Below are 14,928 nucleotides of genomic sequence, written 5' to 3'. Positions count from 1 at the left end.
CTCTGTGACTTAGCTTCCTCACGTGTAAAACAGGTATTTTAAAAAATTGTTGCAATAAAAGAATATGTGTGGAATGTAGAATAAAATGTATGCATCATACTAAGTATGCAGTAAAAGTTGGTTGTTATTAGCTGGTATAATCACAACCCAATGAAAAGCAAAGGAAAGGAGGTAAAGTAGACTAAGTGAGGAAGCTAGAAACCTAGTTCATGTACACTTGCATGATCAACACTGGAAAGGCTAAGTTATTTTCAGTGCTAAAATTTTACAAAATAGGGAAATACACCTATAATATAGGAGAACCATGTGTACAAGAGGCTAGAATCCCCACCCCACCATGTGGCATTACGAGCTACAGTAGGTATTCTCATACCCTCAGGAAGAGGAGAGAAGTCATAGATATCTCACAACATAAAGAATATCAAATAAATGCTTTTGTTTGCTTTTTGTAAACAACTAGGTTAAAAGGTTCATTCTTTGGCAGAAAATCCTCAAAATAATTTTAATATAAGAAATTATTTCAGGGGCCGGGCACAGTGGCTCACGCCTGTAATCCCAGCACTTTGGGAGGCTGAGGTGGGTGGATCACGAGGTCAAGAGATCGAGACCATCCTGGTCAACATAGTGAAACCTCATCTCTACTAAAAATATAAAAAATTAGCTGGGCATGGCGGCACGTGCCTGTAATCCCAGCTACTCAGGAGGCTGAGGCAGGAGAATCGCCTGAACCCAGGAGGCGGAGGTTGCAGTGAGCCGAGATCACGCCATTGCACTCCAGCCTGGGTAACAAGAGCGAAACTCTGTCTCAAAAAAAAAAAAAAGAAATTAGTTCAAAGCCAGGCATGGTGGTACACATTTGTAGTGCAAGCTGCTTAGGAGGGTGAGGCAGGTATGATTGCTTAAGCCCAGGGGTTCATGGCTATAATGCACAATCATCACACCTGTGAATAGCCACTGCACTCCAACCTGGACAATAAAGCAAGACCTCATCCCTTAAAGTTACTTTGAAAATGCAAGCATTTATGATTCTCCTATTATTTAATTTCTAGAATTCTATTTCATATAGTTTTCAATTCTTTTAAAAATGTTTTATGAGTCTAATATCACTTTAATCAAAAAAGTAATTTGAAGTAGTTAGCAATGGCCAGGTAGATGCATTTATTATCTTCAACAAAATATCTGAAAATTCAAACATAAATTGACATCATCATTTTATAATGCATTTACCTTTCTAATGCCAAGAATTTTCCATACCCAATGACAAACAACAAAAATACCTGAATGGCCCAGTGAGGTGGTACTTGACAGCAATAGAAAATCTTTAGGCGTTCCAATACAGATGTAGTTTTATCTTCAAATTGGTCTGCAAGAGCCTTAAAGAACATATATCACAATCAGAATCTATATGTATAACTTTTAATATAAATAAGTCCTGATTATAATAGTTATACAAATGTACATATAAACAATAAAGAACTTAGGTCATTGTGATATGGTGATAGGATATGTGAATTTTTTCTTGAATTTCTTAAAATGTTGAAAAAACTTAAAAGCTAATCCACATTTACATAAACATGTACATTAAAAACTTAACAGGAAAAATTTTAAAATGAAGATTTCCTATAATAGTTCTTTTAAAGAACTAGCCTTATTGATAAGCCTTTTTACTTCTGTTCTTTAGTTTCTTCTGATCTTTAGAAGAACTGTTCTTTAGCATATCTATTTCACAACATAATGCCACTTTGACAATGGCATTTTATAATATAAATCAAAGAAAAATTATATGAAGAACTCTATTTAGGATTATTTGCTCAGGAATAAAATGAAAGGAAAAGGTAACCTATTTGATCACAGAGAGCAAGTTCTCTCATTCTTCAGCAAGAGAGCAATAAGGCTGGACATTTATTCACATGAGACCATCTTAAATACTGCAGTGGGCAGCTGCAACCCACCTACATGAAAGAATCCTTTTGATGTACTGAAATTTCTACAATGGTACTGAATTACTAAACTCTCAGAAGCTACATCAAGAAGCAGATCAACAAGACCAAAATAGCTGACTTTGAGAAAAGGTACCAGGGCCAGCTGCAAAGTCAAAGGCTGGTGCTATCCAGTGGTCAAGTGATCCATCACAGAAGAGCTCATGTATTCAGCATCAAAGTGAATGAAGACACACTGTGGAACTGCTAGAGAAACACATGGACAGCAGCCCCATTTTCATGATCATTTTCTCCTGCCTCTTCATCTGCCATTCAGTTTACATTAAGTGTACATATTTTTCTGTACACTTCTCTCAACTGAGAATTATCATGACCTTTTTTTCTACAATGCAGTACTCAGATTTTCTTTTTTTGTCAGTTGACTAGTTTTCACAGATCTCTCTTATGAGGATTAAGTGGTAGTAAGAAGTCAATGCTAATTTTCTGATTTTATTATACATGCTGGGTTATACAGGAGAATTTCCTTGTCATATTTCAGGATGATGAAGCACCATGTTGGCCACTTACTCTCCAAAACTTTGGGATGAAAAAAAAGTTGTACTGTTCTTGCACCTTTTCGGTGTTGGAAACTGTTTCAAATTTTTACAAAATTAATTTTTTTTAATGGAAAACTTCAAAAACTAGTAAAAGAGGGAGCAAGTCCAAACTTGCTCAGAAGGTAAAAACAGACAGGAATCTACCATGTCCTGGTAAAAATCTAAGATAGGGAGACCAGTTTCTGAGTAGGGAGACTTCTCCTAAATTGAGAGTTCTCTATTTTACACTGGGTGGGAGATACATTTATTAGCCTATGAATATCTTGTAGTATGAGCTCAAGTGTGAGCAAACATGCATTACACAACACTTCTTTGAAAATCCAAGATGTTATTCAGTCAAGCCAGTCAGAACAAATTGAGACATAACCAGACTCCTAAACTATCTTGGTCAAAATATGTTTAAAGCTTTCTGGCCTTACTTCACAGAAACTTAACAGCAAAAAAACTGCACGCTGCTGCCCAAAGCTGTTTAGCTATGGGAGGGAGGGTAGAGAAGAATAACTTCTGGCTGCATACATATGGTTACAATACATAAATAAAGAGATCACTGAATTACTTCATAAAAGGAGAACAAATTACTTCATAAAGAAGGGACACTTTTTTTTTTAATCAATACAGTTTTTTGGGGGAAAGAAAACAGTAACGAATGCTATCTATTAATAATAAAAACCAAAGCAACATTATAAAATTTACTTTTACTAACACCTAATAAAACTCATGTTGTTTGCTGTACTTACTGCAACTAGCTAAAGCATATTAAGTACTCAGTAAATATTTCATTTACTCATTTATTAATAAACAGATTTATTACATATTTCAGATACTTTTGGATGATCTCAGAGTATCTAAGTGTCTCTTACAATTCTCGGATATTCTCCAAAATGGCAAAGACCACTGAAGATAGTGCAGAGAACCAATACTCATTTGAGCTGGATACCATGAGTAAGCCCCTATACAAAAACCTGATTAAGCTACATGCATGATAAAGATTAAAAACAGAACTCTAGGTTGGGTGCCACCCCAAGCACTTTGGGAGGCCACAGTAGGAGGATTATTCGAGCCCTGGAGTTCAAGACCAGCCTGGGCAACACGGTAAGACCACATCTCCACAAAAAATTTTTTAGAAGTAGCCAGGGTTGGTGGCATGGGTTCATGGGCCCAGCTACTCAGGAGTCCGAAGCAGAAGGATCACTTGAGCCCAGGGAAGTCAAGGCTGCAGTGAGCTGTTTGTACCACTGCACTCCTGCCTGGGTGACAGAGGAAGATCCTGTCTCGGAATAAAAAAAGGGGGCCAGGCACAGTGGCTTATGCCTGTAATCCCAGCACTCTGGGAGGCTGAGGCAGGTGGATCAGGAGTTCAAGATCAACCTGGCCAACATGGTGAAACCCCATGTCTACTAAAAAATACGAAAATTAGCCGGGCATGGTGGTGCATGCCTGTAATCCCAGCTGAGACTGAGGCACTAGAATCACTTGAGGCCAGGAGGTGGAGGCTGCAGTGAGCCGTGATTATGCCAATGCACTGCAACCTATGCAACAGAGTGAGACTCTTTCTCGAAAAACAAAGAAACAAAAACGCAAAAAACCCCCACACATAAACACCAAACGGAACTCTAGCCTATTTTCACTCCCACACAGAAAATATTTCTTCCTACCTTAGGCATGACAAGCATCTACATAAAATTTAACTATCAGTGAAAACTAAGAACATTTAATTAATATACAAAAGTAAGGTTTGGCTCATGCCTATAACCCCAGAGCTTTGGGAGGCTGAGTTAGGCAGATCACTGGAGGTCAGGAGCTTGAGACCAACCTGGCCAACATGGTGAAACCCCATCTCTACTAAATATACAAAAATCAGCCGGGTGTGGCGGCGCAGGCTTGTAATCCCAGCTACTTGGGAGGCCGAGGCAAGAGAATCGCTTGAACCCAGGAGGCGGAGGTTGCAGTGAGCCAAGATCATGCCACTGCACTCCAGCCTGGCAACAGAGCGAGACTCAGTCACAAAAAAAAAAAAAAAAAGGTAAGAAGGCTTGATGGGTGTACTGTTTATTTGCCTATTTTCTCTACTGGATCCAAAGTACTCTTTTTTTATTTGCTAATTCACTAAAAACACGGGGACATTGTTACAGTACATCTCTAGGTTTTTCAGAGCAGGATCATTTCTAGCAACTTGGTCTGAAATAATTCCATCATATTCAATTGAACTGGAGTCCTTTACAAGTACAATAAATGGGAAAAATCAGTGGTGGCAAGTGAAGCCACTTGGATTATGTCCTTGTTCTATCCCCAGCAAACAAGTAGTTTAACTACAATGGCATTTATCTATGAAATGATTTTTTAAGCGATACTTGTATTTCCAACATTCTAGGAGTATGGCTTTCTCAAAAGAGTATTTTGTTTTACTTCAAGCATTTCAGAAGGTCTGTTGATTAATTTTAAGCACGATTAGCTGAACACAAGTATTATGTTCATTGAGTAGAGGCAAACATGTGCCCAAATAGTCTGGAAGAAGACAATAGAAGAATGTCAAGTACTGTGAGAATGGAACTGAAGGCAAGTGAAGCCTCACTACTACTGAGGTATTTATGTGCAGGAACGGGAACATAAACAATGTGCTCCATGAGAAAGCAGTACCTCGAAAGCTTTCACACATGCCCAGAAATTTACGTATATGGTCTCCAAAGCAGTGTGTCCTACCCTTTCACTTACCCATTTTCTCTTTCCAGTTTCTAAATTTCATTATTTTTACACCTCAAAGTCATAGGACTTCGTCATAAACAAAAACTGGTATGAGGAGGTGGTCTTTAAGGAAAGATGATAATGTCAAAAAAGGAGAGAGAGGGAGAAGCAGCAAATATACCCTAAACCAATCATTAAGGGAGGTTTGAAGCAAGACAGAGTCTACTCTAGGCGTCTGACTGAAGAGATGTGAATAAATGGAAAGATAACAAGCAGAGAGTGAGGAGCTCCCTGGCCCTCAATAATTTATAAGGGTTTAAAGGGGTCTTGGAACTAAAGGGTTGAACTGCTGACCCAAGGTGTGACTGATTAAGGGGATGGCTGCATGGTAACCATCTGGGCCTCCTGAGAGGACTGTCTCATAATGTTCATCTCTTCAGCCTGTAATCACATAAAGGGGATCTAGGTTCTTCCATCTCCCATTAGTAGACACAGTTCCTACCAGCCAACCCCCTAAAGTCTGTCATTTCTGAGGCAGAAGCAATAACTCTCCCTACCAGTGCAGAGGTAGGGGCTGGTTATACCAGAGATGACTTCATGTTGCGTAGACTACTGTGACAGGAGACTCTTTTCGAATTTTAAGACTCCCTTTTAATGCCATTTTCTCCCAAACTCCACGTAAAGGCATTTATACTTTCAGTGCCCTTTGAGAATATGTATTTGTGCATAAAGACCCCCTAACCCCATGCAATAACAATTCCCAAATCTTCCAGGAGCCACAGTATCATAGGTCAAGGGAGATCTCTATGGAATGGGGAATAAAACCCAAGAAAGCACCGATGTGCCCTCACCTTTCAATGCTCTGTTTTCAACAGAGAAGGAATTTCCCAGAAAAACTAGAGAAGATCAAAACTACATTTTAAAAATAGCACATGGAGAATGATTTAGTATAAAAGAATAATTCTGAACAATATCTGGTATGATTTAGACTTATTTATGTGTTCTCATCTAAAAGTATGGTACATGTCTTCAAGAGGAGAGACAGTCTCAAAGGACCTACCCTTTTCCTGAAAGCTATTCATTCTCACTAGCAAGACATCTACGTGTTCATTGGCTTTCTGAAGAGTCAGGTAGAAATTAGCTGATAATCTAAAAGTTATGACTGATCATATGCCAAATCACTTTATACTGGCTTTTCTGTGCAATCTTTGTACTTGGTTGTGTTTGTGTGTGTGTGTAGGAAGATGGAATTTATTATAAAAATATGTACATAATCCAACAGTTGAGCTGAACAGCTTTCTCTAACAAGAGTCTGCAGTCAATTCAGCTGTGATTTACGAATAGACTAGTCAAGCTCACTGCCATCTCAAACCTCCGAGCCCAAGAAAATTGCCAATGGGAACAGGGAGAATAACAAAACTGTTAACACACCTAGTATCAACACCATGAGTAAACTTATTGTGAACCCAGTCATTCCTGATACATAGAACACTGTTGCTCTGAGAGATAAAAATGACGTGCCCAAAGTCATAAGGGCATGAAATAGGTGAGCCCGTTAGACTCCAAAGACCACAGTTGGCCACTTCATTAAAACTTTCTATTACAACTACGTGATCAATGTCAGATCTGTTAAAATTGAAAGCAGTGTCTCATTGGAAAAATACTGAGAACTCTATTTAACTGTCTTATTTACACATAAATCCAGTAATATGGGAGACAGGGTGTGGCCTGATCAAGGAAATGCTCAGTTATTGCTTCTGCCTCAGAAATGACAGACTTTAGGGGGTGGGCTGGTAGGAACTGTGTCTACTAATGGGAGATGGAAGAACCTAGATCCCCTTTATGTGATTACAGGCTGAAGAGATGAATATTATGAGGCAGTCCTCTCAGGAGGCCCAGATGGTTACCATGCAGCCATACCCTTAATCAGTCACACCTTGGGTCAGCAGTTCAACCCTCTAGCTCCAAGACCCCTTTAAACCCTTATAAATTATTGAGAGACTCAAAGCTTTTCTTTCTGTGAGTTACAATCTATCAATATTTATCATATTAGAAATAAAAACAGAAAAAATTAAAAGTTCATTAATTCATTTAAAAAGAAAATAAATCTATGACATTAACAAAAATAGCATGCTTTTATGAAAAATAACTACCTTTTCCAAAACAAAACAAAAAAAAGTCTTGAAAAGAGTGACACTGCCTTACAATTTTGCAAATCTTTTTTAATGTATGGATTAATAGATGACAGCTGGATTCTCAGATCTGCTTCTGCAGTCAATCTGTTGCAATACATTTTGTTTGAAGTTTATGGAGAAAATCTGTCCTCACACAGATATGTAATTGAAAAAGGAAAGAGTATGTTAGTAGCTTTTTCAGTTAATTGTAAATATTTATTATTTGATACTACACCAAAATTCAACATATGGTGGTTTCTTAAAGGTTATTTGTAATGTGGAATTTGAAATCCTATTAATGAACTTTCTTTGTTACATTAAATACTCTGTTACACTAAAATCCATTGGTCTAAAAACAAACAAAAAAGTACTCACTGGTCAATCCTGACTTTGAATACTGATTGAGTAACATCATGCACTACTGGTCCTTTGGAAAAAGAGCTGACCTTCCCAATGTTGACACATTTCACAAAAATTTTTAAAATTGCATGCATTAATATCACCACCAATCTCATCAGAAAAGTCTTGTCTCAATAGTTTATATTAGGAAGCTATGAAGTTTATAGTTGCAGATACAGGTTTTCCAAAACTCATTTTTTTCTTGTAAGTTCAAAATGTCATCATTGGTAACTGATATGGTTTGGCTGTGTCCCCACCCAAATCTCATCTTGAATTCCCAAATATTATGGGAGGGACCCAGTGGGAGGTAATTGAATCACAGGGGCAATTTTTTCCTGTGCTATTCTCATGATAGTGCATAAACCTCACCAGATCTGATGGTTTTATAAAAAGGTGATCCCCTGTACAAGCTCTATTTCTTTGCCTGCTGCCATCCATGTAAGATGTGACTTACTCCTCCTTGCCTTCCACCACGATTGTGAGGCCTCCTCAGCCACATGAAACTGTAAGTCCATTAAACCCCTTCTTCCTATGTAAATTATCCAGTCTTGGGTATATCTTTATCAGCAGTGTGAAACAGACTAATTACAGTAAATTGGTACCAGTAGAGGTGGGTGCTGTTGAATTTTTAGATACCTAAAAATTTGGAAGCGACTTTGGAACTAGGCAACTGGCAAAGGTTGTAACAGTTTGGATGGCTCAGAAAAAGACAGGAAAATGTGGAAAAGTTTGGAACTCCCTAGAGACTTGTTGAATGGCTTTGACCAAAATGCTGATAATGATATAATGAAATCCAGGCTGAGGTGGTCTCAGACGAAGATGAGGAACTTGTTGGGAACTGTAGCAAAGTTCCAAAGTTATGTTTTAGCACAGAGACTGGAGGCATTTTGCCCCTGGCCTAGATATGCAGAATTTGAACTTGAGAGAGATGATTTAGGGTATCTGGTGGAATAAATCTCTAAGCAGCAAAGCATTCAAGAGGTGACCTGGGTGCTGTTAAAGGCGTTCAGTTTTATAAGGGAAGCAAAGCATAAAAGTTCAGAAAATTTGCAGCCTGACAATGCAATAGAAGAGAAAGTCCCATTTTCTGAGGAGAAATTCAAGCCAACTGCAGAAATTTTGCATAAATAACCAGGAGCTGAATGGTAATCCCCAAGACAATGGGGAAATGTCTCCAGGGTGTCAGCGGTCTTCACAGCAGCGCCTCCCATAACATGGCCAGAGGCCTAGGAGGAAAAAGTAGTTTTGTGGACTGGGATCAGGGTCCCTGTGCTGTGTGCAACCTAGGGACTTGGTGCCCTATACCCCAGCCCCTCCAGCCATGACTGAAAGAGGCCAATGTAGAGCTTGAGCCATGGCCTCAGAGGGTGTAAACCTCAAGCCGTGGCAGCTTCTATTGGTGTTAAGCCTGCTAGTGCACAGAAGTCAAGAAACTGGGGTTTGGGACCCTCCATATAGATTTCAGAGGATGTGTGGAAATGCCTGTATGTCCAGGCAGAAGTTTGCTGCAGGGGTGGGGCTCTCATAAAGAACCTCGGCTAGGGCAATGCAGAAAAGAAATGTGGGGTCAGAGCCACCACACAGAGTCCTCACTGGGGCACTGCCTAGTGGAGCTGTGAGAAGAAGGCCACCATCCTTCAGACCCCAGAATGGTAGATCCACTGACAACTTACACTGTGTGTCTGGAAAAGCTGCAGACTCTCAATGCCAGCCCATGAAAGCAGCCAGGAGGGAAGCTGTACCCTCCAAAGCCAAAGGGGCAGAGCTGTCCAAGATCATGGGAACCCATCTCTTGCATTAGCATGACCACATGTGTCATGGAGTTAAAGGAGATCATTTTGGAGCTTTAAGATCTGACTGCCCTCCTGGATTTCAGACTTGCATGGGAACTGTAGTTCCTTTGTTTGGGCCAATTTCTCCCATTTGTAATGGCTGTATTTGCCCAATGCCTGTATCCCCATTGTATCTAGGAAGTAACTAACTTGCTTTTGATTTTACAGGCTCATAGGTGGAAGGGACTTGCCTTGTCTTGGATGAGACTTCAGACTGTGGACTTCTGAGTTAATGCTGAAATGAGTTAAGACTTTGGGAGACTGTTGGGAAGACATGATTGATTTTGAAATGTGAGGACATGAGATTTGGAGGGACCAGGGGCAAAATAATATGGTTTGTCTGTGTCTCCACCCAAGTCTCATCTTGAATGCCCACATGTTGTGGGAGGGACCCAATGGGAGGTAATTGAATCATGGGGGCAAGTCTTTCCCATGCTGTTCTCATGACAGTGAATAAGTATCACAAGATCTGATGGTTTTATAAAGAGGCGATTCCCTGCACAAGCTCTCTGTCTGCAGCCATTCACGTAAGATGTGACTTGCTCCTCCTTGCCTTCCACCATGATTGTGAGGCCTCCTTGGCCACATGGAACTGTAAGTCCATTAAACCCTTTTTTCTGTATAAATTACCCAGTCTTGGGTATGTCTTTACCAGCAGCATGAAAACAGACTAATACCGTAACAAACATTGTCAATTATTTTCCTTGAAGTGATGCACTTACTTCATTTATTTTTTTTGGAAATTTCCACCAAATACCCAAGTCTGAATAACCAGTTTATCTGTCAATAGTCCTTTCAAGTAAAAATAATGTTCCATGGGAAAAAGTTTCTTCCTGAGACAGCCATTATAGTTTAGCAAATGGCACAAGTATTTTGTACTTTCCATTTTGTCACATAGAATTTTTAAAAGGCATGTTCTTGAGGGTAAAGATGACAAAATAATATTTACTACTTCATCAAAGAGATTTGTAAACACAACTGTCTTTAAAAAAAAAAAAAAGAAAGAAAAACTGTGTGGTGATGAAGCATTCAGTGACTACTAGCACAGTCTGATGCCACTACCGTGATTTGGACAAAGGGGCCAGGAGTTTGACTCCCCTGCCTTCCAACTGCTTCTGCACCAATATGCAAGTATCAACACAGTGAAAAGGCAAACAATATCTCAGTCCCTTGTTATGAAGATGTTTTTGACCTATGGACACTCTGAAATGGTTTGAGGACTCCCAGGGATCCACAGCTGTATTTCGTAACTGCTGCCTTAGGATTAGTAAAAGTACAAACTCTTATGCCTTCCCTACAGTCCATCCACCTCCAATTTTCTCCCAAAACTTCTCCAGGGGACCTTGCTTGGTGTCTTAAGACATTAGTGTCTTAATGAGAGCACAAGTCGACCTGTTTACAATCTGCAAACTTTATGAGTGCAAAGAATAACAAATATTTATTGATTATTAAAACCCGAGTGAATGTTTTAAACTCTTAGTATTAACCTTTCTAAAAAAAAAAGTTTATGTATGCCAGCTGGTAGCTCGTGCCTTTAATCTTAATATTTTGGGAGGCCAAGGCAGAAGGATTGCTTGGTGCCAGGAGGTTGAGGCTGCAGTGAGCTATGATTATGCCACTGCACTCCAGCCTGAGTGACAGAGCAAGACCCTATCGAAAGAGAGAAAGAGAGAGACAGAGAAAGAAGAAAGAAAGAAAGAAAGAAAGAAAGAAAGAAAGAAAGAAAGAAAGAAAAGCAAGCAAGCAAGCTGAATCTAATTATAGGCCATAAGCGATTCTAAGTTAAGAACAAAGGCTGCAGTGAGCTATGATTATGCCACGTACTTCAGCCTGAGTAATAGAGCAACACCCTACCTGAAAGAAAGAGAGAGAGAGAGAGAGAGAAAGTAGCTGAGTCTAATTGTAGGCCTTAAGCAATTCTAAGTTAAGAACCTATTCTAAGCAAGCTCAATTTCAATTGGTCCCAGATAGTTGGCCCTCAATAACACCTTAAAGGTTCCTGCTGGCATTCAGCCCATTAAATCATAGCACTGTACCCCAGAGCTTGGTATATACCCATTTAGCCTCTGTTCTATGTGTACATGGGGAGAGAGAAAAACATCTGGAGATGCTAAGGAACAACAGGCTACCTCTCCCTACGGTTAGCATTTCCCAAACATGCCCAAAATCACCACCAACACTCTGACTCTGAATCTCTGGGGGCTAGGCTGAAGATCTATATTTTAACAAGCACCCCAGGAGCTGGTACATATGTTCAGCAAGTTTGGAAAATGCTGTGTAAGGATGTTAAGATGTATGCAGAGTGTTATCTCAGGGAAAATAAAGCATGAATTCAATCAACATAATTGGACCTTGTCCAAAGCACTTAAGTTTGTTCCTCCTTGGAATCTGACTAAAGTTATTATTTAGTGCCTTCAAACGTGCGCTTTAAGAGAGTATATTTTATTTCATCCCATTAATACATTCTTTTATTATTACCTACTTTTCACTTTTCTGTAACTATCTGGGGCTTTTATTTTTTAGTATTGCTATAGTAAAGGTTACTTTATGTTGTGTGTTACTTGTCACACTCTTATCCCACTTATCTATAAACTAGTCATTGCACATTTTTTACCCCTCTACTTCCTTCCTGAGAAGGAAGCTCATAACCTGGATTCAGCCCACCAGTGTCCCTCTGGGCAGCCCCCTTTCTTGGCCTTATCAGAAGCCAATTTCATTTATGCATTTTCATGTTCTTTTCCCACACAGGACTATATCCTGAGATTGTGTGCACTCCATTTCCCTCCCCTTCCACTTTAATTGTAGGGCTTAAGACACTGAGTTCTGCAACCTAAACCTTTCTCACAAAAGCCTCTATTCACTTCTTCCTGCTTGTGTCCATTCCACTCCTTTCCTCCAGATGATGCCAAGTCTTCTACTGATACCATGTTTTTTTTGTAAGCCAGTTCTCATAGCTTCCTTAGAAAGTAGGGCACAGTGGATAAAAGCATGGACTTCTAAATCAGAGAGGGAGAGAGAGAGAGAGGAGAAGAAAAGAAAAGAAAGAGAGAAAGAAAAGTAAAACACGCATGAGGTGAGGAAGCTTAACAATCTTGGCCATAGCAGTTGTGATTTCTCTTCCTCTTGAATCATGAACTCTATGGATAATGAAATCTGATGCTATTGTGACAACCACCTTCTTAATACTGAAAAGGGTGAAGAAAAGCAAAGATATGAGAATGAGGATGGGAAAAGAGAGAAAAAGAAAGGCCTGATGGTCTTTTTGAACCCCTGAATCCAGCTATCTCCGAGACTGGAGTATCCCTAGAACTCTCAGTTATAATAGCCAATTTATTTCCTTTTCTATGGCTAGTTTGAATTGAGTTTCTGTACCTTACAACTAAATGACTCCTCACTGAGACCTGTTTTTAAAAATTCTTAAGTTTTACTGAGACAGAAGATAAAGAGTCATGAAAAGCCCTAAACTTCAATCTGTCCATTATAAGCACCTTACATTTAGGTGGATTTAAAATAAGCATGAAAATAAGCACATAAAATAAGCATGAAAATCAAATGCAATGCTTCAAATTTTGAAGCCATACCCACTCATTAGGCAAACTAAATACAGCCAAGGTCGGCTAAAATGACTAGATCATGTGCTCCACTCCACTTCCCAGTCCTTCTTTAATGACTCCATACTGGCAGCTAGAGATTCTCTACTCACACAAATAGTTACACATCAAGGCCAATACCAAGTCTGCCAAGTATAATGCATGTGGATGTACTTCTGTGAAGAAGATAAATGAAACTACAATAGAGCACATGAATATACTGAGACACTAACACATGAGAGAGACGTCTTTAATACAGACTAAATGACCAGCTCATAATATAAAGGAAAGCTTTGTCTTCTGATATGCTAAAAAATACAGTGAACAAATTCCCAGTAAATTAAGGAGTTAATTCATGAACTCCAGGCTCTTATTACTTTTTAGGAACACACGGGGTAGTGATTTATACATCAATTCACAATTTTTTTAGGAAATCCAATAAGAAAAACTGTTATGGCTTCATCTCTTTTCCCTTCCCTTGAACAAACAGAACCAATCAGACTGAATTAATACCCTATGTTAACCTCAGTGTAATCATAGTGACTATTCTGTTCCTGTTAGCTTTGGCATTGGGGCTTGTTACTATACTAAAAATTTGGACTGGAATGATATCAGAAAGGCTGGTCTCTACAGCTCTCAAATTATTGGGAGTGCCAGATGAAAATATAGTCTTTAATTTAGCTAACATTCAATTAGTCCTGCTAATAAGTAAGTAACTCAAAATTCTAGTTTTCTAATTCATCATTTAGCAAACATCCATTGAGTGCTCATTTTGAGAATGCAAAAATCAGTAAAATATAGAAATTGATCCCTCAAGAAGCTCATATTCCAGCTGTCATTAAAGAAAGGTTTCCAAATAGAGCATAATAGAATTAATAAATGCTAAAACATGGCTATGACAACACAGGGTCCAAAAATAAACCATACACATATGGTCAGTTGATTTTTCAATGACAGTGCCAAAAGAATGGGGAGAGGACAGTCAGCAGTAAAGAGAGAAAGTAAGGAGTGTTGGAGCAGTCTACCTGAGAAGTGAAGATCCTAAAGTAGCATAACTCACATATTATGTACTATTATTGGCTATAGGATACAACTAGACTTCTGAAAGCCTTCTCTCATAAAAACTTAGAATGGAGCTAAGACAGATCAGAAGCCTGGGCTGCTGAGAGAGAGACTTACCCTCATGATCATTATTTGGCTGGGGATGGGAGGTGGCAGGTGGGCGTAAACCATCTTTTACCCCTGTGAGAATACCAAGGGGAGCTTCTGGTACTGTGCCTCCACAGGGAGGCGTCCTCTATCCCTGGATGTCTGCATGGGAAACTCTGGGGTACTGGGGTACTGGGTACTGCATCTGAGATCATGTTGTATTGTCTCCAACTTAGAGTAAATAAATATTACCTCCTGTTGTTGTGTCTGTTAGCTTCTTTCTTGCAATCATAACCTCACCACTTTGAGAGAACCACACACTTACTTACATAATTATTCTCAAATTGAGATGATCTTCATAACCTAGCTCTCTGCCCCAATCTACTGCATTCCTGCCCAATGTTCTTCTTTATGACCACATGCAGAGGGCAATTCTGATGAGCTGCTTTGACCTGAAGTCTTGCTCTTGTCTAGGGGCATAAAAGGAGGTCCTGTGTTAATATATTTGATGCAGAGCTAATATAAGTTTCCCATACAGTCAACCTCAATACCTGTTATCTGGGTTC

The 14,928-nt window shown here is 39.3% G+C and overlaps 1 protein-coding gene across 3 annotated transcripts in view; it reads right to left on the bottom strand.

Annotated features, from left to right (window-relative positions):
* Window positions 1–14,928, bottom strand: part of TTC27 (tetratricopeptide repeat domain 27) — a 191,180-nt gene that overhangs the window by 89,574 nt on the left and 86,678 nt on the right. For all 3 annotated transcript variants that reach the window (XM_021674421.2, XM_021674423.2, XM_021674422.2), the window contains exon 11: window positions 1,278–1,373. In XM_021674421.2, the coding sequence (XP_021530096.2) occupies window positions 1,278–1,373 (96 nt within the window). The remainder of the gene's footprint in view (window positions 1–1,277; window positions 1,374–14,928) is intronic.

The sequence above is a fragment of the Aotus nancymaae genome, unplaced genomic scaffold, assembly GCF_030222135.1.
Source record: "Aotus nancymaae isolate 86718 unplaced genomic scaffold, 86718_ANA_hifiasm-v0.15.2.pri h1tg000057l, whole genome shotgun sequence".
Taxonomy (NCBI): domain Eukaryota; kingdom Metazoa; phylum Chordata; class Mammalia; order Primates; family Aotidae; genus Aotus; species Aotus nancymaae.
The sequence above is the reverse complement of the archived record's forward strand: the minus strand, read 5'-3'. Positions and strand labels throughout refer to the sequence as shown.